Here is a 25660-nt window from a genome sequence, read left to right as displayed (position 1 = left end):
TTCCTATATGATACAGAAGCCAGCTAGAACCCAGTATACAGTAGACACTTTTGGGGTGTAATTTTTTGATGCGACTGCAGGACTCATTTAATATTTCTGATAAGAACAAACATAGCATTTTCCATGCACTCTGCTTGTAGTGCTTCTTAAATGAAGTTGTGTTTCCCCATGGGAAATCTGCATCTGTTTGTTTTAATTTTTTCAATGGTTTGCTCATTGGGCTATATATTAAAACCACTTAAGAAACACAGCTTCAAAGTGGTTTCAGTTAAGCATGTCCATTTTTCAAATTAGAGCCTTTCCTGTCAATGTGTGTGTATCCTGGGGAGCTGAAAGGTAGAACAAATTCTGACATCTCTCTTCAATAAATTTTCTATGCAGGAGTTATAACCCCTGCTAGTAAAATATTTCCATCTTCTTTAGAAAAACATACTGTTTTATCATCACAATCATATAAATCTTAAACATAACTGAACAGTAAAAACTGCCCTTTGTTAAAGTAAACATTACCTTGAATGCTAATGAAGGCTTGTGTTCAATTTCATTATCAGAAGATGAAGAATAACACTCAGTCACTTGTTTTCTGACAGCTAGGTGTTCAGAGCCTAAAATGCAGGAACAAAACACTCAGTGAAGCAGAAAGTATCTGTCCGTGACTTCTATGGACATGCTGCACCTGGCCTAAACTGTACTAGGCTGCACCTACAGCTAATTTGGAAATTTGGCTGATGCTGTCAATTAAATTGTTGGTCTCTGTCCAAAACTTCTGCTGCTTGTATTTGAATTTTTTTAAACATGCAAGGTATTATGCAGGAATGAATTAATTCCTTAAACACCGTTTATGTAGCATAATGCTTAGAATGCATTCACAAAAACAAATCTATTATTAAAATGCATATCTGAAGTTAGTTGTGTTACCTAAATGATTATATAAGACTCGCCATGCAGTGTAATTGAATGCAAAAAGTATGAGCCAGCTCTTAAACAAATTACCCTTATGTGGCTTGTAGCATCTGGCACCCATTTTTACTACATGACATCTGCTCAGTGTAAAATAGCTGGCGTCAGAATGTCTGGTCATATAAAAAAATCACAAATGTAATCAGAAGCAAATGGACTAAGAGAACAAGGTTTTATCGCACAGTCTCATGCAACATAAATATTTCATTAATTATGTCTAAACAAATGTCACTTTTATTTTTCTGTCTTAAGAATATTATCACATCATTGAACTGTTGATTAAAATGCCATAATAAGTCAGGGAAATCCATACATCACACAGTGCACTCTGCAAGGGAAATTCGGAAGCTATCATTGGAAGAAACGTATTCAGAGATACAGATTAAATTATATTTAATTGCTACAATTTTATTTTTCCCATTTCATCAAAGTCTTGTTCTAACTGAGTGCAAATATTTGAATTTGTTCTGAAATTACTTGTCTAATTCATATCTTTATCCTCTTTATTCAAGAAAATAAAACTTGTTCAGGAACATCTGTCTCTACACTTCAACCTGCTGTGGGGTTAATGATTAACATCTGGACTGGACTCTATTTTTGGAGTACACAATATTTAAAGTGGATCATTGACATTTTTCTTAGCATGTGCCAGATAGCTGTTGATTTGCTAATCCAGGGCATGAATGCAAGTTTTATTTATAATAAGATCATTTCCCATTTCCTCAGTGTAAGTAGTCCTTCTTTCCTACTTTTGTTTCACTCTGAAACCAAACCCTGCAAAATAAGAATTAATTTCAGCTTCAAATACAGTTTAACAATAGAGTCAGGGAAATAAGCTTATTCCAGAAAGATAACTAATTTGTAGTAAAACAAAGCAGGGCAGGGGCCAGATCTACTCAGTTACATCACCACTGAACATGAAATAAATCCTTTGATTTCACACTAAATCATTATCCTCATTGGAGTTATAGCCTTACAGAGATTTAACTGGGTGTTGAACTAGGTTCTTTCTAAGATTTCTAGCAGCTACACAGATCAGGAGAAAAGTTGCTCATAACATCATAATAAATAACAATAAAAGATAAATACATGTCAATAACATATATCACCTAAAAATATCTTTGCCTTATAAAAAGAAAAACTGGCTAGAATCAGTGCTTTCAGTCAGCCTTCTTGAAGACGCAGGATCATAATGTTGAGTGTGCTTGGGATACATTACAGCATCTGAGGAATGTGGGGCTGCCTACGCTATGGGCCACTTTTTTGTTGCTGCTAAAGCGCAGGGAGCATGTCGCCATGGCTCTAAGTTATACCTACTGGAATAACCCTCTAGGGGCTGATTTGGATTGTGATTGCCAGAGCACAGTACAGGCGCCATACACCTTGGCCTGCATGCCACATTGTCGAGCACCAGCAGTGGATGACATAGACCCAGTTATGCCAGATTCATGCTCTCCAGGGATGTTCTTTAAGCCATCATTGCCTCTCCTTTGTGTTGCCTGAAGGATGAAAAGAAATGAAGCTGGGAACAAGATCGGACCTATCTTTTGATGGCTTAACTCAGCAGCATCCCATCTTTCACTTGACTTGGGTTTTCTCTGTTTGTAACACAATAAAGTATCCCTACTAACTTGCTTGTGATCACATTTTCATTAAAATAAAATTCCATAATATGCAAATCATAAACGTTACAGGATTTGCTAGCAGCTTTGGCAACACAACCAATTACATGCTCTCTTTCTTCCCTCTACAGTGGGAATAAATAATTGCTTTCCTCTGTCCTCCTCTTTGTGTTACATCAATAATTAAAAAGTGTTACAAGGTCTAGAGGATAAACAGCCTTCTGTAATACAAGAGCACCTGCCTCCTTCTCAAGGGACTCTGACTCTGGAGTTGTTTGCCTTTTTGGAACAAAAGCATAGTCATTCACTTCCCTTAGGATTCAGGACAAGGGCCATCACATGAGCAAGAAGTCGTCAATGGATTAATAGTGTACACAGTCTCAAAAATGCCTGTCACCTTATGCATTATGGAATGTCTGGCATTTGTATCCTATCCTGCCTGGCAAGAAATGGTTACAGAGCTAGGAAAAGCAGAACCTTTCAAGAGACATTGTATAAGATATGCTCTTCAGTGAAAGACCTTCTTAATCAGGGAATCTGTAAGCAGAAAGGTATCAGAAGGGAAACAAAACAAACCCCTCATTCATCGTCAGTGGACATAATGTATTTGACTGTACATACACTTATGTAGACTGAAATATTTAGGGTTTCCATAGCATTTTGTCCATAGTTCTTGCAGCACTACATGGGGTATTCACATTTAACAAATAGAGATATTAAGGCACAGAAAATTCAAGGTGGCTTGTCCAAAGTCTCTCAGTAAGTAAATGACAGAATGGGAACAAGAACTCAGACGTTTTGACTTGTGGCCCTGCATCTTGTCCACTGGAATTTTTGTCTCTATAAGATGTAAGGACCACCAGACAGTGTCTTCTTTTTAAAGGATAAAGGACAGAGGTAGCCATTTAAAACTCTGCTAAACTATTTTTTCTGTCCTCAATTTCTCTTATGGAAGCATGAATACAATTTATTGAATCATATCCCAGACACAGAGTGCATTGCAAGAGAACTCTCTCAAGCATTATAGTAAAAAACAACCAGACCAACTATCTGAAGAATTTGAGCCTCATGCTGACCCCTTAAAAAAAAGCCAACTGTAGTCATTATATTCTCTTTATCAGGGAACTGGTTTTCTGAGGTGCATCATCTGAAACTAATTATTGTTTATCCTCATTGTTTCTGACTCTGGGATGAAAACTCCCTTGACTTCCTTGGTGTATGCTGAGGGCAGAATTTGGCCTCCAGGCATTCATCCTTGGTGATTCCTACAAGGCATTACATCAGAATGTCGTAATTTTGGCAAAATTCTTAAACTGATCTGACTATTCATGCCTGTCTCTAACAGGGAACCCTTGTCCTGTTACTGCAGGAAGGCTATGGGGCCATCGGGACTTGCAAAGACCCTTTAAGAGAAGGATCATTGTGACCCAGGAGAGAAGGGAATGGAAGGGAGGAAAAGGTTACTGCAAGGTCCTCCAGAAAGAAGCCCCAGGTAGCAAGCAGCAAAAGAGGAAGGGATACGATCTCTGCAACAGCCAGCTACTCTGCCCTGGGGAGCGGCTGCATGCTGAGGAGGAGGCAGCCAAAGGGCAGGCAACTGGCAGGGCTGAGTGTAATGAGTAGCCCCTGTACTCAAAACAGACAACTGGTCAGACTGATTGGAAGGGGAGAGTCTCAAGGGAATAAATCGTCTAGCCCTGGCTGGGGAGGAGAAAGGTGTACTACCTTGTACAAACTATGCTCTATAGTGATAGACCTTTTTGATCAGGGAATCTATAAGCAGAAAGGTATAAACGTGAAACAAACCCCAAAACAGTAGTGCTCAGAAGCAATAAGGGGAGCCCTGGTGGATAAAGACTCTAAGATCTTTTTCTTTCTCCTTTTACCCTGCTACAGGGCCACACTGGAATAAGGAGTTAAGCTTGCATTGGTTTTGTTTGTGAGTGCCTGGAAGTGCAGTATCTTAGGCTGAAGCAGTTGCTGACATTTCTGTTCCGGCTTAACTGGAGGGCTGGGAGTGGTTGTGAGGGGAGGTGGAGACAACACTGCAGGTGCCTTAAAGGGTCCTGTGGGATTAGCCTCTTGTTGGCAAGAGAATCAGAAAGAGGGAATTTAACCTCTTCAAGGCTGCCAGACCAAGGGGACCCAGAGCCCTAACTGTGGGTCTTAATTCCCAGCTGTGCTGCTACCAAGGACCCAAGGCCAGAATAAGTGGACCTAGGGCAGGAGGTAGCAGCTAGAGCAAATAATCCTGGACCAAGAGGTCAGAGCCTCGACAAGTATAAAAAAGGGTGGAGCCAAGCAAAAGGAAAGGAAAACCTCACTCTAAAGCTCAGGACATCTCCTGCATAATTAGTTGTTCCATCAAGGCATGGCAGGAGAGATACAGGGCAGTGGTTCAGAAGAGTTGGAGTGAAGGTGGGCTAGCCGGCCACTGGCTGTTACTACCACCTAGTAGGACTAGTCCTGCCACACTGTCCTTAAGAGTTTATGGTCTTTCCCATCCTGTTATTTAAGAACAAGTCAATAAGAGTCTATAACTGTGAAAAGGGTCTGAAACCTATTCATGATATTTCTGATATGAAAAGAGAGCTCTCTCAAACAACAACTCAGGACATGTGTATATATGCTTGCGCTGCAGCACATGCATTTGTATAAACGGCAAAATGTGTGTTAATGCTGAGAAAATGGCAGCGGTGTGCTTTTGAACTAAAACACATGAAAGTGTTTTAGTTCTGAAGTGCACCGCCGCCATTTTGTCAGTGCTGACGTGCATTTCACCATTTATACAAATGCATGTGATGCAGTGCCAGGTGAGTCAGCTTTATACAAATACATAAATACAAGTGAAAGACTCGCTGGGCAAGTCAACTTTATACAAACATAGCATTTATACAAATGCATGCAATGCAGTACTGCCGTATCTCTGGTGTCAGAGAAGACAAATGGATGTGTATAAATGCCCTCAATTCTTATAGAGCAGAAGTCTTGCTTTGTCTTTTCCTCTTTGTCCACTCAGCAGAACAGAAGTACCCTAGACTCACTTTGACTCCTGAATTAACCATTCTGCTATCCCTGAAGTTCTTGCGTGTTAACATCCCCAGCAAAGTGTTTCTGAAAGTCCAACCCAAAATCCTTCCACTTAGGGAACTGGCTCCCACACGGAAATAAGTAACCTGCTCACATAAGAAAAGTTGGCATAGACACAACTTTAAAATGGGGTGAAATTTGGGAGCACCATTCATTGTCCTCAACATTTGGAATGAGGCACACCACGTAATATCATGGGAATGACAGCAGCATACAGATCAGGAGCATACACAGGAGCATACACAGCATACACAGGCTAAAAGCTAGAACAGGAACTAAATTTTATTTACAGAATACCACAGCAATACTTCAGGTGCCTAAATAAGTGTGGATTGCTTCCTATTTTATCTTGTTGGCAAAATTAACTACTGCCCATTCCTCAGTGCTGAAGTAAGGTAGGGTGGCACCTTAGATTCATGGATTGTAAGGCTAGAAGGGACCTCAGAAGATCATCGGGTCCAGCCCCTTGCACTAAGCAGGAAAGATAACGGGGGGTCAGGTGACCCCAACAAGGTGACTGTCTAGTCTCCTCATGAGGATTTCCAGGGTAGGTGATTAACTGGTAGAGATTAACTGGTTTAGAGAGATATGCTTTAACGCTTTAATATTACTTTAGTATACTCAGTACTTAATGCCTCAGTACTTTTATATTTTGGGAAACAGAGGGCACACACATTCCCTCCCATATCAAGGGCCACCTGCTTCTGGAACTGATAAAGCCTAAATGGGAACAAGAGTAGCAGGAAATGGCAAAGAAGGACAATAATGACAATGGATAAGCTAGATATTTTGCTAGCTGGGGATTTGGCTATGCAAGTCCAAATCCCTGCTCTGCCACAGACATCCTCAGTGACTTCAGGCAAATTGTTCTTTTTATTGTTCCTCAGATCCCTATCTATAAAGAGGGGATGACAGCACCCCTGTGTTCAACAGGAGTATCGTGAAGTTAAAAACAGTAAACACAAGTGATGTGCTGACATACGTCTGTAATCAAAGCTAGGTAAGGACCCAAAGACACCTGGATTTTATCCGTTTCTTATCTAACAACACAGAAATCAGAAAGCTAGGTCAATAACACACCTTATTTGCTTTCCAGTTGAACTGTTAATATTATTTAGGAACATGAATCAAATACAGCTAGAATTTCCCGTCTAAAGCCCTCAACTTATTGTGTGCTAATTAGTGACTAAAAGCTTGAGAACCATTATGCACAGTGCTGCTCATTATAATTATTTTGCTACTGTTGAGTGCCAGAAGTTTAAATCTTGCATTGTAACAATTTTCAGCTAGTCTGAGTGAGTGATGGCTACTCTAGGAAATTTCTATCGTTCTTCCCATTAAGGCTATGACAAGAGTATTCCCTCCAGTTTTTCAAGGCTGCCAAGAAGTAAACACTAATTCCCAAGAATGCACTGAAATAGTCAACATTTTAATTCTTGGAAATAACTTTGGTAGATATCTGTGTGCGAATCAAAGATATCACAGTTCCTGATTACCTTCTCCATTTTGTTTTTTTTTTAAAGAAAAAATTATCATTGTGTTATTGCCTTAGCATTTCATTGACATTTCAACCTGAAAAGGCAAACTGGAAAGGCTTTTCAGAATCCCTTGATGCCATAGTCAAAACCATCAAAGCATGCCTGAAAACTATGACCAATTTATAAAAGCTGTACAAAAATCTGTAAGATATCCCACGGGACTGCCTCAAGAATTACTTCCCAGGCCTCACTCCATAAACCACTTGCCCATATAAAGACTACAGACGATAGTTCGAACTAGACCCTTTTTCCACAAACACCATCACTACAGGCGATGAGCACCATCACATAAGAATCCAGGAAGTCATGGCAGACCCTGGTTAAGTCAATTGATATGATGCATAATAGTAAAAAAGGCATGGGTGACAACATGTAAACTAAATGATGATCCAGAAAAGGTCATTATGTCACAGCTAACCAAATTTCTCACTAGATGTTTCTCAATGGAAAAAGCCCAAAAACAAATTTAAAAAAACCTCTCAGACTGGGAAGGTACAAGCATCCTAAAGACCTGGGTTTTATAAGCCCCTTCTTAATGATGGAGTTGAATGTTGGTATTAGTAAACTGAAGACCAGGAAAGCAGCCAGTCTTCGCAACATACTTACTGAACAAATCAAGCAATTCAGGCCCCAGACTTGCAAATGGCTCCTTTGCCTATCTATACAACTCATGCGCAGCCAGTCAAAAAATTCCAAAGATATGGTGACAAGCTCAGGTAGTGGGACTTCTAATGCCAGGGAAAGATCCAGCTGACTTAAAGAGCTTCAGATGCATCTCTCTGCTATTGCACACATAAAAATTGTGCAAACGACTGACTAATACTGAACTAGCTTGCCCCATACGTGGATAAACACCTAATCCCTGAACATGGCAGCCTTCACCCTGGAAAATCAACGAGCCAGCTGCTCAGTCTAACTCAACATACTGAGGATGGTTTTGAAAGAGGCCAAATCACTGGAGCTCTTTTTAGTGACTTAACAGCTGCCTATGATACAGTTAACCACTGGCAACTCCTCCACAAGACCCTGGCATTGACAAAAGATTGACACCTTACAGAGCTGATATGAACCCTACTCGCAAACAGACAATTTTTGTCAAACTGGATGGGAAGCGAAGCAGATGGAAGTGACAGATTAATGGCTTCCCACAAGGAAGCGTGTTTGAATCACTGTTATATAACATATACGAATGATCAATCAATTGCTTTGGAAAAAAACCTTTTGCGCTAGATGGGAGAGATCCATACATGCTAAGTGCCTTTTACCCCATTTTGAATGAGAGCTGCCAATGCATCGTAGGATGTCTGAAACTTACCATCCTAAACAGGGTGTACCTGCTGGCTGGCATCACTCTGCCTGACATCAGAAGAGCAGTGGCCAGCAGAATAGACCAACTGAGACAAACTGAAGATGTGAGACACCCGTTGTATGACCATCCTGCAGCACACAAATGTTTGAAGCCACGCAGGAGTTTCCTCACCAGCACCCAACCTCTCAATCACAGGCAACACATAGGAGGGACATGGCAGGGGGCATGTGCCTCCCCTGAGATTGGTCACTGAAACCATTGCTGGCTTCTGTGGGTCGTTGTTGCACCCCTCCCCCCAACCGTCCTTTGCTGCTGACACAGCTGCTGGTGACTGCGGGCAGTCCTTGCTTGCTGCCCGCCGCTCAGCACTCCCCAGCCATGGTGCTCCCCTCTCACCGCCATGGTGCCCCCCCCAGTTGCAGGAGGCACCAGTCGTTCATGCTCTCAATGCCACACCCAAGGAGACATGACTACAGATGTGGAACAAGAGGCTGAAGAAAATACCTGACAGCAAAAAAATGTATATTCCAGCAGCCTAGTCCGTACCACCATGGGTTGATGAACCATGGCAAAGGAAGGTCTCAACCACCAAGGAACTAATGAAGAAGTGGGGCTATACTATTGGTGCAACCACATGTGACTGGCACAGAGCCTCAGACTATGCAACACCTGCTGCAGTGCCCGCTGCTCAGAGGCACATGTACAATGAAAGGTTTTGCAAAGTATAATAAACAAGCACAAGCATGCGTAACAAAATGGTCAAATGTGGTAGAAACACAAGAAGCAGCAGCAACCAAAAAACAAAAGAAAACCCCAAACAAAAACACAACAAAAAACCTTCTAAACCAACCACACACCTTAAATGCAAATAAGACTCTCTCAAAACCTCATTATACTAATCTTAGCCTATGATTAATCTTAGGTTATCTTATGACTTTTAAAGGTTTCCCATGGGACCCTGCTTGAATCACGAATTGGAGGACTGTCCATGTACTTGCAAAGAGAACACAGAATAGGCAATGCAAATTTTTACATATTAAAAACAGGACCATCTTTCAAAAAGAGGCTCATTCCTAGTAGTTATTCTTAGATGCTGTCCTGGTGACATGAGACAGGAATTCAGAGTCTGCCTCACCTGTCCTGATTTGGAGGAATTGCTTGTCACTTTTCTGGCTATAACTTTATTGCTGATATTGCTGTAGTTTTATCCCTTTTCAAGACACTGGCCCCATACAAAATGTTGAATTTTTTTTTTTTACTAAGTGAATTTGGACAGGTGCCAAAAAAATCTGTGGTTATGTTGCAAGGCCTCCTTCTTAGGGTTGCTGCAATGGCAGAACTTTAGGTTCTATTATGAACCTAATAACTGCATAGTTCTGCAATGGCAGAACTATGGTTGCTATTATGGACCTATCTCAGTGGTGGCCCGTGCCACTGAGCTGCCTCTAGATAAATGGAGAGGGAAGAGGGTGGAGGCTTAACCAAAAGTAAAAATGCACATGTATGTGCTGTGTAGCCGGACAGTAACCAAGCTACTACCCCAACAGTAATAACCTCTACATTACACACTTCTCAATTAGAAAGAAAAAGAATAAAAACCGTACTGAGCAGTGAAATGCAAATATTCCCAGCAATGGATCACAATATGGTCACTCTTACAACTATCATTAATCTTTAAAAAACTGATATTTATTTAACTTTTTTCATACCACTTACTCTAACTCACATAGTTGAGTTCTGAATAGCTTTCACACACACAATGGATTCATCATGGTTAGAAGGAATTGTTGGCTACAATGTCCCCTTTATCTCATTGATGCATGCAAGGAAATTTTTCTTTCTGTTTTCCTAAGCAGAGGGTTATGATGTTTGTCAGGTGTAAGGGTTCTAGCCTCCATGGGATTTAGTGCCTTTATTCTAATGGCTTCAACAGATATAGAGGTGCTAATCACTTCATAGGATCAGGGCCTTTCATACTCAAAATTTGAGAAATTTTCACATGCTACATTCAGATTATCGTTTGCCTTCCATCAACATCTGCTAGCATCTCCTGCAATTGTAATACTTGCTACACTGTTACAAGGAAACAAGCGAAATTCTTGCTTTGTAATCAGTGACCAGAGAGGCACAATAATGAATGATGGTTCATCAAGTGCTTTGAGCACTTCACCACTGTATAAGAGATCAAGGGGACACTCAAATTTAACAGCAACAAATTTAAACACTCATAAAGCTAATATTATTTACATTAACAACTTAGGTAACTCAAAGGCTACAGACAGAATTAACAAGGATATTGGTATAAAATTATACAAACTGTTATGATATATGGTAACTTATGACTGTGTGTTCCAACAGTCTTGTGTTTACCAAACCTTATGGTTGATGCCTCCTCATAGCAAACCCAGGCATTTGCACACCCTAATTCAGCCATCACTTTATTTGCCAACAACTTTTCTCTGCTTCCATTTGCTGCTAGTTCCACTCACCAGGGGCAATCAGTATTAGGAAAGCCATCAGCAATTAGTGGTGAGGGGCATCAGTGTGGGGAAAGTGACAATGGAGGATGAAGTAGGGAGAGCATGAGAGTGGGTGAAGTAGGGAGGCAAATTGGTTCTCATGCGCAACCTCCCCAGGAACTTTAACAGACCTGCAGGGGTAGATGGCCCATAGTTTGGGAAATGCTACTATAGATCTCTACATGTAGCCAAGTTGTTGTTATTTTAACCTGTTTTATTTAGGGATAAAGGTACAGAGATTTAATTAATTTATACCACTATAGGAGCATACAGATGTAACAGATTGTAAAAGCTGAAGTACACTTTCAAAACAACCTACTCCTCCTTTCCTTTCAAACTAGTTGAAAAATACATCTGCCTACAGCCGAATTTTCCTTTTTTAGGGAAAACGGGAACTCTCAATGTTAGAGAACAGGAAAAATCTTCCCCCTTGGATTTTTTCTTCCATAATTACCCACTGTGCATATACCTTTGCACATTCTGCTGAAGTGTCTGGTGCTGGGGACAGGGTCCTAGACTAGACAGACTATTAGTCAAGTTCACTGTCTTCATTTTTATGTTCCTATCTAGGAACAGACAGGGTATGAGTTTACCACGGTTACAGCTTTCACCTCTATTCCCACAACAGGGTTTTCTGCATTTTCTCTAAGGGTGAAAACATATCACATTTGTACTGCCATAAAAACTTTTATAGCAGCACAAAGGCCACGCAAAGAGCATACACGCCCCTTTTCATGCTGCAAAATCCCAGAATTTGTGGTTACAATATAGATAGTATCAATTTGTGCCCTTTATTGCAGCAGATACCTGCTAGGTTGGTGACAGAAATGTGCGGTCAGCTCAGACCTGTCCACGCTCTGCAGCTGCCCCAGATAGCCACTGTCAGGGCTTCAAGGGCCCTAGCCTGTGCACCCCAGGAATTCCCATTCCCAGGGCATGCAGGATCAAGCCCCGGACACACAAGAAGTGCCTGCCTGGGTTTCCTCAGGTGCCTGTAGACACTCCAGTGAAGCCCCAGGGCAGCTGACACTAACTGGCAGAGACACTCCCTGGAGATGATTTACTTCAGTGTGTCTCTGTAAGAGGGGAAAGCCAGGCAGGTGCCCCCAGGGTTTGAGGGGCCTGATCCTGCACAAGAATTCCCAGGGCATGAAGGACCGGGCTCCTGTAGTCCCAGGAAAACACATTGCTTGTCCTGCAGGGTCAGTTGGTGGGACAACAGACTACTTGTGTTTTGCCCAATGAAGTAGATCCACTGTGCACATCCTGACAGAGCTGATCTGCTTAATTTGGCAATGTCTATTTCTAGCCTTGGATCTCCATCATTGTCTACTTTACTCCTCTGCCTTCAGCACGTTTGATGTCATGGCAACCACCACTCCTGAGTTAGCCCCTGTGAAATTTCCTGTCCTCCACCTTCTACCTTTCTACCTCAGTATTGATGTGGTGGTTATGACAGCCCTGTCTGAGCACCTATGAGAAACGTGCCTGGAAAAGCAATTGCTGCCCATTGTGACCTCTGGATCACAATGGGCAGCATTAACCAGTATTTTCAGTCCTAACATATCTTTTAAAAAAATTTCCTTCACTTACATATGCTGTAACATAAATACTTGATTAAATGAACTATAGATTAATTGACTTTAAGTAATCAGAGTAAAAACGGAGGTAAAGAAATGGCTTTAAATTATAACATTTAAAACCAATCCCATTTCCCTCCAAGTCCTCACCTGTGGAAGGATGACTTAGCACTTCTTCAGGGAAAAATCTGTTAATGGGCACAGAGGATTTTGATGGATCCTTTTTTTCTCTTTCAGTGACTTTAGTTCTAAAGTTAGTAAAGAATGTCCTGATATCACTCCTCTGTGAAGGATCTACCGTGTTATCCTTGGAAATTTTGTTCTTGAGCCTTAGAGATGAAACAGAAAGGTTCTTTTGTTTACTAGTAAGCATGTCATCTCCTGAAGATCTCAGAGGAGTCTCTTTCAGGGTAAACTTTTCTAGGAGTCTTGGTACATCCTCTATCTTGGTGTAAGATGATTTTTCAGGCTTGGAAGGACTGGTATGCAAACTGCAAGCAGGAAAGTGTACCTCCGTGTACCCATATGGAGACTTCTCTTCAAGACTAGTGAAAATATTAGATGAGGTTTTACTTGAGTTCCTCAGTTCAGACTCTTCTCCTGGATGCCTCGGCACACTGGACCCCTGTGGCTGTCCTCCATTGCTATTGTTTAGACTCACAGAGTGACTGGCATTATTAGGGAAGCTGAAGAAAGTATGTTCTGAATGAGGTTTCCTTTTACTGTCTGAGCTCTTTTTTATGCTTTCTGAAGGAGAGATAAGAGGCTCTAGAATGGATTTCTTTATTGCACTGGCAATTAGTTTCAATGGTGATTTTGGTTGGCTAGGCAGTTGTTCTCCTCCAGTATTGTCCAGACTCTTCTGAATATCTTTTGCATTAACTGGCACAATTGGCAAGGCTTCATTTTCAAATGGAGAAAGCACAGATATACTGTTTTCTCTTGCATTGTTGTCAGCATCCTTCTGTTCTGAAATTTCCAGAGCTCTGTTGCTTTGATACCCTGGTTTTGTTCCACTTAGGTCTGCGTTGTTTGAAACATTTAATTTGAATTGCTGCTCTGAAGAAAGCATTAACTTCCTTGTTATCCTTTTCTTTATCTCATTTAGTTCAGCCTTTTCTTTTGGGTGTCTTGAATTTTTTTCATCTTTTTCCTCCAAATTCAGCGAGGACAAATCTACTATTTTTCTTCTAGAGGCCCCTCTTTCTGCTAAAGGCTCCTGTTCCCTGATATTCTCATTCCAGGTTTCTAATTTGTATTCCTCAGCATTACCATCCTCATATTCATAGTTATATAAATTGGCATCTGGTGATACAGATTCTGAATGTTTCAAAAAAGAATCCCCAATACTATTCTGAACCGGATGATGAAGCACATATAAAGGGATTTCTTCAGGTGTTTCTCTGGTTTTTGACTTTCTTTTAAATATTGGGCTGTAGGGTTTGAAATGTCTTGTAATTTCAGGTGGCTTGTTGTTAGACATCAACTGCATAATAAAAAAATAGCTCATTATATTCTTTATTAACCAGAAATCTGAAATAAATATCAGTATATACATTTCCAAAGTTCACTTACACTCATTCTACTAGAGAGTTTATCTTTTGTTTCCTCACATCCCTGTGCTGTATTTTTAAAAATATAGGACAGAGAGCTAATACCACTGGAAACTGTTACACTAAACTGTCTAAGAATTAATTTCTACAATGAGTGTGTGTCCCTTTTTATATATACCGGAATCCTTTACATATACCTTACATTTACTTATACTTTGTATTTACCTCCTTGCTTTAAGTTGACCTTCAATATTTTTCTTGGAAAGGATCATTCCCTACTACAGGAATATAAACAAATGAGGACCTACCCGCTTCCCCGCTCTATTTCAGCTGCACTGTGTTAAAGTTTTATAGCAAACACAGAGACATTATATCTGGTTTCATTAGAAATATTACACTTTTTTGATTAGTGCAGCCAAGAATAACTGAAGCAACCTTGCAATATATGGAAAATGAAGGATGGTAGATTTAAATGTTTTTAAACAAACTTACAACTTGTGTAAGTGCTTAACTTCTAATTCCAGATACTGAAATCTTCATTTTATTTGAAATACAGATACTACAAGATGTCTTTAGTGGCTACACCTGGAGAGTCCTCTTTTAGAGATGAAGAGCTTCCATCCTTCATATTTTGAAGACGAAGGAAGTTGTGTGTGCTGAAGGCATAGGGCTAGTCAGTAAGGGGATACTGCTTCTATTCCCACCTCTATCCAAAATGTTCCATAGGAGCTTGAACCTCCCTATGTTGTATTTTCCTATATGTAAAATGGTGGCAAATACAATTATTCCCTGATTCATACTAGTCTTTTGATAGTTAAAATTGATGCTTGTGAGGACCTTTGATAGACCAGTGATAAATACCACAGAAATGTCCATACATAATACATGCCTATTCAGTCCTCTCTGCTCAGACTAGTAACAAGAATGCCTTACCTACAGTTCTGACAGTGAATTTATAACATGCAGACTTGTCAAATACTATCTGCAGTAATATTATCCAGACCACTGAACCAGTCATCTATCATTATTATCCTGGACTGGCTATGAACTACTGCCATTGATGTAGAAGGCTCTAGATCATATAACAAAGCCCCTAAGATCAATAAGTTTTCATCATATTTAATGAGATGGTTAGGATACTAGTTAGAACCTTTGGCACCTGGGTTCAAGTCCCTACTCTGCCTCACTCTGGGACAGAGAGAGGTGCCCATCTCTGCTCAGGATTCTCTAGCGTGAACACTTTCTGCAGTAAGGTGCTTAAATCAGGTCAACCCTTGCTTACACAAAAAAACACAGAAAAAGAGAGAGACTGACTTATTCTGGGGCTTCTGGACTTCTCTTGGGATTAAAGTGCATACTCTGAATCAGAGTTAAAAATGGGTCGGCCACCTAATAAGTCACTGGAGGATTCCCAGATAAAATGGGACAGACAGGCACACACATGCGCACATATGCATTTTCTCTCTTAACCTCTCAACAGCTTTCTTTTGTGTGAGCCTGGATCTAAGGATGCCTAATGGATCAGATAGGTGGGCCAGTACCTTGTGTTGAATGTGTGAGGGCACAGACATGAGCTAGGGCTCCAAGCACCTCAGTTGCATCAACACTTATTTACACACAGAGATAACTGGAACCTTGAGCGCCCTGGGCGGCAGCGGCTCATGGGTGAGTATCAGTGGCTGTGCCACGGGGGGCAAAGCCGGCAGCAGAGCTGCTACTATTTTTGCACCCACTGCCCCTCCCCTGGGGCTGGTGACTTGGTCTCCCACCTTTGTTATAATACTGACTTTGGCTATACCCATAAGCAGAAACTTAGGCATTGTGGGACCCTGGTGCCTATCTAGTGAGACAAAAGTTGAGTGGGACTTATGAATCTCAGAAATGTTTAAATGCTGGCAAAACTGACAGTTTGGCATCTAGGCAAAATGTTAAGCCCTTTGTCCATGTCTACACAGTCTCCCTGGCCAGTCACTCACTTCCCAGGTTGCCCCCCAGAAAAGCCCCACCCTTCACTCCCCCTCCACATATGCCAAAGCCTGACATTAGGCAACAAAGTAGCTTAGAGTTCACACCCCAGGGCATGGCCTTTATGATTTAGGGGCCAAAGTATCTTGGGAGCTTTAGAAAACTGTACACTTTTCCCCTCTGGTAAAATGGGAATAAGTCTCTGCCTTGCAGTAGGGCTGTGAATTATCTGTGAGGTGCTTCAAGAGTATAGTAATGGGGGTCACAGAGGTACTGAGGATGGACAAACATAGATCTTTGTTTTGTATCTATTTTTTACTCTACAAGTATATTCCTGCATACCTGTGTTGGGGGGAGATCATCCTCAAGAGCAGACTGAATACTGCCTGAATTCTCCTTTGAATGCAGCCCGGGTTTCTTGCTATACAGGAGTGGGAAATCTGCCAAACAAATGCAAAAAAAATCCACATTTTACTCCAACTATTCCATCCTAAATAAAACCTGCAATTAGACAACAAGAGTACGTGGAAGTCAACTGGTTATATACTACTGTCTGACATACCACATGCCACCAAACAAGCCACACACCTTGTTTTTTGGAAAGGCAGAATGAAGGAAAAAAGATTTTTCCAGAGTTATGGCATCATGGTTCAGGGACAGAGCTAAAAATCTGGAAATCTGTGAAATAAAGGAAGAGAGACCAGGAGTAGCTAACAGACAGCAAAATATCCAGAAGAAAGATTAGTTTGATTAGTGGAACACTGAGACCATTAAAAAGGAGGAAGGATCATTAACACCGGCAGAATGAAGTACTACAAGCCAATCAATTGACTTCCTCAACTGTCTGAACAGCAATGCAATAGCTGCTATCAGGTAGTTAGTTTTGCAGCAGGGATTGAAGTGGGGTGCTTCTACTCTGGGCAGAAAAATAAGCACCCCTCCAAATTTGACAGGGCTAACTTGGGGAGAAGGTGGGGGAGGGAGTGTGGTATGTGAGAAAATTTCTTATGTCCCGTGTAATTGGGTTTCTCTAGCCAGCCTGTGTTTGTACTAGGGCTGTGCAAGGCTTTGGACTGTGCTTCAAATCCAGAGAAGCTTTGGATGCTTCAGCATCTGAAGCAGCATGTCCGGACTGAAGTGCTGGATTCGTTAGGCTTTCCGAAGCAGTTTGGAGCTTCCGAACCGCTTCGGAAAAGCTTCGGAGATCCGGCCATAGGTTATAATGGGGAATCAATGAAATACCTATAACTTTGTTGTTCTTTGTCTGATTTGGATGAAATTTACAGGAGTGGTAGCTTCTCCTGAGGGCATGAAGCCTGCCAAGTTTCAAGAAGATAGGTGCAGGGGTTTAGGGGGAACTGAACCCCAAATTCTTGAAAGCAAAATTCATGTCATATCTATGTGTTATACCAAAGGGGGTGAAAACTGCAGGGGTAGCAGTCCCTGCTCAGGCCACGAAGCCTGCCATCTGTCAAGGGGATAAGTGCAGGGGTTTGGGGAAAACTGCACCTCAAGCTGCTGACAGGCAAAACTCGTGACATAGAGGATCCTGTGTGTGTTAAGACGCAGCGGGCTGAAAACTGCAGGGGTAGCAGTCCCTGCTCAGGCCACGAAGCCTGCCATCTGTCAAGGGGATAAGTGCAGGGGTTTGGGGAAAACTGCACCTCAAGCTGCAGACAAGTAAAACTTGTGACATGGGTGACACTGTGTATGTTAAGGCGCAGCAGGCTGAAAGCTGCAGGCCTGCTAGGCCTCGCTGAGGCCACGAAGCCTGCCAGCCATCAAGGAGATCAGTGTAGGAGGGTTCTGGGGCCCTGCACCCCTAGCTGCTGACAGACAAAACTCGTGACATGGGTGCTTGTGCAACTGACTGTTTGTCTTGGGGCAGTTGATTGTCTATTCATTATTTCCTCTCCTTAGTCTGTGGTTTTGTAGGTGTTAATCCATGCTCGTTAACTCATTATGTAGTAGCTAGGTACTGTATATTGAGCTGGTCCTTGAGTGAATCATGATTAATTGGTAACTGGTAACACAGTAGCTTAGCAGCCAGGCCTGCAGCTGTAACATGAATTTTGCTTTCAAGAATTAGGAGTACAGTTCCCCCAAACCCCTGCACAAATCTTCTTGAAACTTGGCAGGTTTCATGCTCTCAGCAGAGGCTACCACCCCTGCAAGGTTCATCCAAATCAGACAAAAAAACAACAAAGTTATAGATATTTCATTGATTCCCCATTATACCCTATGGCCGGATCTCCAAGGTGGCTCCGAAGCTTCGGAGCTGCTTCGGCCGGACTGACGTGGGAACCTGGTCCGGAGCTCTGGATCAAACCACTGGCATCTGAAGTGGCCGGATCTGAAGCTGGATCAAATAGCTGCTTACTTGCACAGGCCTAGTTTGTACACATTCTGGGGCATGTACAGGTGCCTGCACTCTACACATGCTGAGAGCAAGTCCATAACTTCAGAACTGGGCTTCAGTTTTCTGATGTGGTGCCTGAAGCATCCTAAAGTGTCCAATACTTAATACTTACAGAAAAATCAGCTTTTTTCCACATCTTGTGGCACCCTAAAAGCTGGTACTCTCCAAATCATTCCTCAATTTTTGAAAATTTGGGTAAAAAAGCTCTGAGATGGAGAAAAATGTCTGCCTTAAAGTTCTGCCTTAAATAAGGAGGCATTGGGATATATGACTGGACAATAAGGAGAAAAGTAACCCCATGGTTCTTATTATCCTGGAGGCAGTGGTAGAGCACTGGAGGGCTGCTGTGTAATAATAGAACCATAGAAAATTGGAGTTGGAAGGGACCTCAGGAGGTCATCTAGTCCAGCCCCGCACTCAAAGCAGGACCAACTAGATCATCCCGGTCAAGACTTTGTCTCATGGGAGTCAATTATGTAAGGCCTTCAACCAACAAGGGTGGACAAATGTAGGCTTAGTAAAGGAAGTATATGCAAATGAATACAGTAAACTAGCATAGAAACCTCATGTTGTGCTTAAATACTTTAATATTTGCATGTGCATGGATCTAGCATAACAAACATGTCTTTGGCAAAAAAAGAAAAGGAAAAAAAATATTCCCAAGTCAAGATATTACCTACCAAGTTTTAGCTTGGAAAGTATTTTTATAACAGAACTATAAACTCTAGAAAACAAAAGGTTCATAATGCAAATCCTGGACGCATCTTAATTGCAGAGAATGCTGCTAGAATATTATATAAGGGTAGAGTCTCAAAATTAGGAATATACAATAAACAAGAAGTGCAGGAAACAAGGAAAATGATCTAAGCGATTGCATATGGAGTTCAGATGAGAGAGAGAGAGAGAGAGAGAGAGAGAGAGATTCAGAAAAAATGGCCAGATTGGGTCCAAGTAGTGTTACTTTTAGGCAAAAGTGGGTGAAAGTCATGTTACTAAATTAAAATTTCACAAAAATTTGACAGGGATTTATTAAATCCTAAAAGCAACCAGCACAAATATGTTGGAAGAAAACACATCCAGCTTTTCTCATCCAGAGGGAAGGATGCTACAATTCTGATTAATCTCTTTCATACTTGGCCAAAATTTGCTCTGCAGTCTGTATTTCCTAGTACTGCTAATTCTTCGCCAAAAATAAAAAATAGCTTACTAAAAGTAGGCACTTGGTCAGGTAAATCCAGAAGTGCTCCATTCTGATTACTGCAGCAAATATAAACTACTTATTCTCTCTTTCAAGGACCCTTCAGAGCTTATCTCCACTGTATCCATCACCTTATCGCTAACAAGAAGTTGACTTCTGCATCTGATTTCACCAATGATTCCAGTCTCTGTTGCCCACTTGTCAAATTTACAACCAAGAAACTGCGTGCTCTCATGTTTGAAAGGAGCTCTCTATAAATATCCACAAAACTGATACAATATCACCCTTCAAATCAAATTAAAATAAACGATCACCTCCATCAGTCAGATTTTCTTCTACCGTCCATGTAGGGTTAAATCCTATTTCACTTTATGTGCCTAAATGACACGTATTTAGCAACAGAACTGCATTTTTGGCACATAGGCACAATTCACAAAATAGGATTTGGCCAGCAGTGCCTATATATTCCACTGGGGCTCTGATCTGACTGAGGTCTCTAGGAACTATTGTGATGAAAACAATAAGTAATTTCTAATTCCTCTTTCATTTTAAATTAATTTCAGGCTGTGCTGTATTCATGACATTCTTTATTCAGTTTCTAAAACACCTATGACTGGCATTGCTACTCTCATTTATTCTCTGGGAAATGAGTATCACATTTCCAGTATTTGAACATTGGAGGAATAACGTTTTATTGGGTAGATGTGAAATGACCATGGGGAATTTTCCCAGTTTTCTTCCAAGTTTCTTGGGGCACTTAAGGAAGCTGTCACTACAACCCTAATTCTCAGACAGCCTCTGGCCCTTCACAATCCAATTCAGAGGACGGTTTTTCCTTCAGAGACAGAAAGGATGAGCATTGCTCCTGGTACCACCAGTTGCTCACAGCAGGGGACAGAAGCAGCAGCTGTCAAAGGCCTTTTATTTAATGTGTAATGGGAAAAGGCTTTTGTTCTGTGCAACCCATGATTTGTGTATTGAAATATGTCATCCCAGATCACAGAAGTAAAACAGCAGAGTACAGAATTAGGATTTGTCAACAAATTTGGAAATGGATAAAATACTTGCGTCTATAAGTTTAAAATACATGGGGTAGGGGGTATATTAGGATGTCTGAGTTTTACAGCTCAGTGCATTGAAGGCAATCCAAATACTTCACTGGGACTTCTGTACTACTAATTAAGGGTCACAGGTTTAGGTCCTAAGGCCCTTTGGGTCCTAAAATGTATCATACTCCACAGAAAAATTAGTCCCAGTCAGACTCTCATTGAAGTCAATGGCATTCTGTGTAGGAGAAATTTTTGTTGTTTATACAGAAGCCAGCATAGGTTCATTGACTTCAGGACTAATTTGCTATGTTAATATGCTACGTATGCCAATTTACAACAATTAGGGATCTGTCCCTAAAATTGCACCTTTACATACTCAAACTATTTCTCCCATAGTATCATAGAAATGTACAGATAAAAGGAACTTCCAGAGATCATCCATTACAACTCCCTGCAATGAGGCAGGATTAAGCATACCTAGACAGTTGCCAGCATACATTTGTTCAATCTGCTCTTAAAAACCTCCAGTGAAAGAGATTCTATAACCATGCTAAAGAGTCTGTTCAGGGTTTTGCCATCTTAGAAGTTAGAATTTTTCCCCTAATATCCAACTTAAATCATCTTTACTGCAATTTAATCTGATATTTTCTTATCCTTCCTCCAGTGGCCGTGGAGAATCCTTGAGCACTGCCTTCATAACAGCAATCTTTTACCTACTGAAAGACTTTGCATGTACTTCCTCATTCTTCTCTTTTCTTTCCACCTTTCCTCATAGGACATGGCTTTCTAAACCTCTTATCTTTCTTGTTGCCCACCTCTTGTCTGTGTAATTTGTCTCTATCTTTCTTAAGCATGCTGGCCAGAACTGAAGGCCTCACCAAGAAGGGCAGAATAATTATCTCCCTTATTTTACAGATGATACTACCATTAATACAATCCAGAATGAAATTTGCCTTTGTTGCAACCTTATATTGTTGATTTATATTTAGTTTGTAATACATTATAACTCCCTCCCCCCACATCCTTTTCTGCAGTTCCTCTGCTCCACTTGTGCACTTCATTTCTCCTTTCTAAGTGTAGCACTTTTGAATTCATCTTGATTGAATTTCACCATGTTGATTTTTCTCTCCTTTGTTAGGATTATCAAGATATTGATTATTTCCCCCAGAGCTTGGCATCATTCGCTTGTTAAATCAGTGAACTGTCTACTCCACCATCCAAACTGTTAATAAAAATACAGAATAAAAATTGGGCCTAGAACAGATCCCTGCATGAGATCACTTGAGATGTATTCCAGTTTGACATTTGCTGACTTCTTTTTCCAAGCTATTTCTTAACTAGTTATTTGGCCACTTGATAGTGATTACATCTAGATTAGTGTTTCCCATATCTGGTGGGCTTATGCTACACCATAGGCATGTCAGGCCCACTTGTGCCCCCTACTTCAGCCACTATTACGTCCCTCACTGGAAATTCCCCCCCAGTGATTGCTGCCAATTCCAATCACCAGTAGCAACTGCTGCTGATTGCTGCTGTAATTCACATGCCTGTGCCTCCCCCCACCCACAAAACTGTTATGACCCCCGAAGAAGATCACCCCATAGTTTGGGAAACACTGATCTAAAACATATTACCTTAGCTTGCTTATGAGACTGCCATGCAGGACTGTCAAAAGCCCTACCAAAGTCAAGATATATAAAATCTACTGTGTTCCCCTTCCCTCTAACCCAATAGGAAGTCATCTTGGTTTGATTTTCAGACTTCAACAATGAAGCTTGCTGATTAAGATCTCACAAACTAAAAGCGTGAAAATCCACACAGTGGAGAAACTGGGAATCTAGGATTTGATAATATCCTGCACTGAGTCTTTGAACACATTCAAAATAGGCTCTGGTTTCCTTTCTTTAACCACATATTTAGTGCAATTTAAGAGCAGTGCATGTGTAGGAAAACAAGTCTGAAGGGGAGACTGGTATTTTTCTGAGATGTGTAGCAATCATACAATTTTTTTTTGTAACCAAATATTGAATAGATTATACACGGACATGATGCCAAACTCTGTCCTTCCTAGAGAGGATAAATGCCTTTATCTTGTGCCTAGTATATGCTGACAGTATGTTAAACTCATTTCAGCAGCATACTTGAGGTTTTGACAAATGCATGCATCAGACGAGTTCTTTCCCAAAGACTTTTAGCTCCCTCTAGAGACTCCCTGCAGGGACACACAGGAGGATTTTTTAAAAATGAAAGCAAAATTCATGGGCAAAAATTTAATTAAGCATGTAAAATTCTGACTGAGAGCAAGCAGAAAATGGGCAAGTATTAAGAGCTGCCAGTTGGTCTTTTTTCACTTTATATTGCTTCTTTTTTCACTTTTTAAAACTGGATTAAGCATTATTTTTTAACCTGAAGATGAACTGAGGCATGTTTTTACTATTTTTAGGAAAGTAAAGATATACTTTATGAATAAAACCCAAATGACTTTGTGGATATTTTCAAAGACAGTCCTGAGCCTGAAGGTGAGTAGGATTTAAGTGAAAAGTGTTCATATGGGACCAAGGCTCCAAAAACTTTCACTTGCTTGTAGTGGTGACTTCTTAGATACTTTCATTTCAGTGATAGCAACTTTACTCCCTACTTATTGTTTATACATTCTTCCAAGCAATGGGAAAAATTTCCCTGTCAGTGTGGTATGTTGAGACTTTCTCTGCCTTAGTGACATCTGCCACTTTCCTGCAACTATAAATACCATACAACAATGGAACTTCACATTACTAATTACGATAGGTAGCTGAAATTGTCTGTCTGGATGGAAGTCTTTGAATTGCAAAGCTGTTGATGGTTCAACTGTTCTCACTGCACTGATGATTCCACTGTTACCCTGCTGAATTTCTCCCAGGGAGACAGTGTGCCTCATTTGTCATGTGTATCTCTCTGGAGGGCTGGAATACATTGTAGTCTGCTAATCTCCTGTTTGCTGGGATTCCCCTGTCACAGCCATGAAATAGTTTGACAGTGTGCTCTTTTGGGATTTGCTAGCCATTCATGTGTAGACTACTAGATTCCATCCTTGGGTATGAATGAGGGTGTTTACCTTCCAGTGACTTCAACTGTATTATTTAGGACTCCATTCAAAAAAGTCCTTTACTCACATCTGTAGAGAGATCCCCTGCAGTCTGGCTGGGAGGAATGAGACATAAGAATCATTCTCATGATGATTATTTCTATGAAAGCTTTTAACATTTGTTAAAAAACATGCCTACAAACTCAAACCAAGCATGTGGCAAGGCATCCTCTTGCCTGGATATTGACTCCAGAAGGGAAATGGGGGTTACATTTGTTTCATGACTAGCTTTTACTAGTTATATGGAAGGGGAGGCACTAACGCCACATTCATGAAGGACTTGACTACCATCAGACAGAAAGTTTTGCCATTGCTATGTGCTGAAATTGTTCCCTTGCTCATCATAAAGTGAATAGTTATAATGTAATTGTTCTATGTTCCCTATTATCCACTGTTCTGTATTCATACCTTACACCTAGAGCTATCAAACTCTAGGTCAAACAGACTCTATGCCTGTGGCACAAATGTTTCTCTAGTCAGATTGCAGAGGATGATGGGTTTAAGGCTGACCCCAAATCATTTCCTTAGGAGCCCCAATTTTTGTAATTTCTCAGTTGGTCTAATAAAAGGTATAATTTTGGAACCAAGAGTTCTAAATTTTTGCATTTTTTTTTGTCTCAGATCAACATGACTACCACATACATTCCCAAAACCAGGAGGGACATCTAGGCACATCTAACTGGGAAACCTATATCTGTGCACATTTTCAGCATGTCGTGCTCAAAAGAATAAAACATAGAACAGGGATTGTGTGGACAGGCCTGGAGCCCTTGCCACCTAGCTAAGCACTGTATAAGATGCATAGAGAGTGTTTGGAACGCTAAGCCCAGAGCAGGGACATTCTTGTTTAGAGAATGGCAAGTTACTTAACATGTTCATCTAGCAATGCTATGAGCAGCTCTGCACAGGATACAGACAGATGAAACAATCCTAGTGATATCACAGGGTGCCAGGATAAGCTGTTGCAATACAAGGGTAGCAAGACCTTTACGACTTCAATCTCTCATTCAAGGCTAAAGTTACACTGATTTAGGAAACTTGTATCCCTACAGATCATGTAGACATAAGAGTTATAGCCTATCAGCAGAGGGACACTCCCAAGCTGCGGCTTCCTCCGTCCCTTTTTAAATGGTTAAAAAAGTTACCTCTGTCTGAAGCCTCAGTTATGCAGCTGAGGTCTTATCTATACACTGCACGCACTGATTCATTTTAGAAGTTCATCGATATCAAAGGGAATTAAAGTCAACCATGAAACTGCACAACTCTCACAAAGTATATAGAAAACAAGCATGAAAAACAAGAGATGAAATAATGAGGTATCAAATAATACAGAAAGTAATGCATCCCTGGGAATCCTTATACTTGCCTGACTTGCACTTATATCCTACACCCTTCAAAAGTAAGCCTAACAGAAATTCTCCCCTGTCCCAAGGTGTAGGTTGTAGCCATGTTGTTCTAAGGACATAGGCAGACAAGGTTCTTTGGGTAAATCCAATAGTTTAAAAGATATCAGATTTACCCAAAGAACATTGTCACCTGTCCTGAAGGTCATGTGAGTGATAGATGCAACATTTAAGCCCTCAAAGCAGAGCTTCTGTGATATCTTAAGTACTGCATATTTCCACAGGGGGTGGATTTGAGAGAGAGGCAGTTGGATGGGAGCTGGAGAATCTCATCCCCCTACTCTACAGTCAGATGCTCAGCACCTTGCCCGATTGGGTTCCAGTAGGATAA

General features: G+C 41.0%; 1 protein-coding gene across 24 annotated transcripts in view; it reads right to left on the bottom strand.

Annotated features, from left to right (window-relative positions):
* Nucleotides 1–25660, bottom strand: part of MICAL2 (microtubule associated monooxygenase, calponin and LIM domain containing 2) — a 210124-nt gene that overhangs the window by 18690 nt on the left and 165774 nt on the right. For 22 of the 24 annotated variants that reach the window (XM_025208170.1, XM_025208169.1, XM_025208175.1 and 19 more), the window contains 3 exons: nt 16479–16576; nt 12769–14104; nt 511–605 (listed from right to left, as the gene is read on the bottom strand). In XM_025208170.1, coding sequence (XP_025063955.1) covers nt 511–605; nt 12769–14104; nt 16479–16576 — 1529 coding nt within the window. Of the gene's footprint in view, nt 1–510; nt 606–12768; nt 14105–16478; nt 16577–16733; nt 16815–25660 lie in introns of those variants that run through there. The other 2 variants (XM_025208191.1, XM_025208193.1) reach the window with 2 other exon arrangements.

This window comes from Alligator sinensis, unplaced genomic scaffold (genome assembly GCF_000455745.1).
Source record: "Alligator sinensis unplaced genomic scaffold, ASM45574v1 scaffold352_1, whole genome shotgun sequence".
NCBI classification, from domain to species: Eukaryota; Metazoa; Chordata; order Crocodylia; family Alligatoridae; genus Alligator; species Alligator sinensis.
The sequence above is the reverse complement of the archived record's forward strand: the minus strand, read 5'-3'. Positions and strand labels throughout refer to the sequence as shown.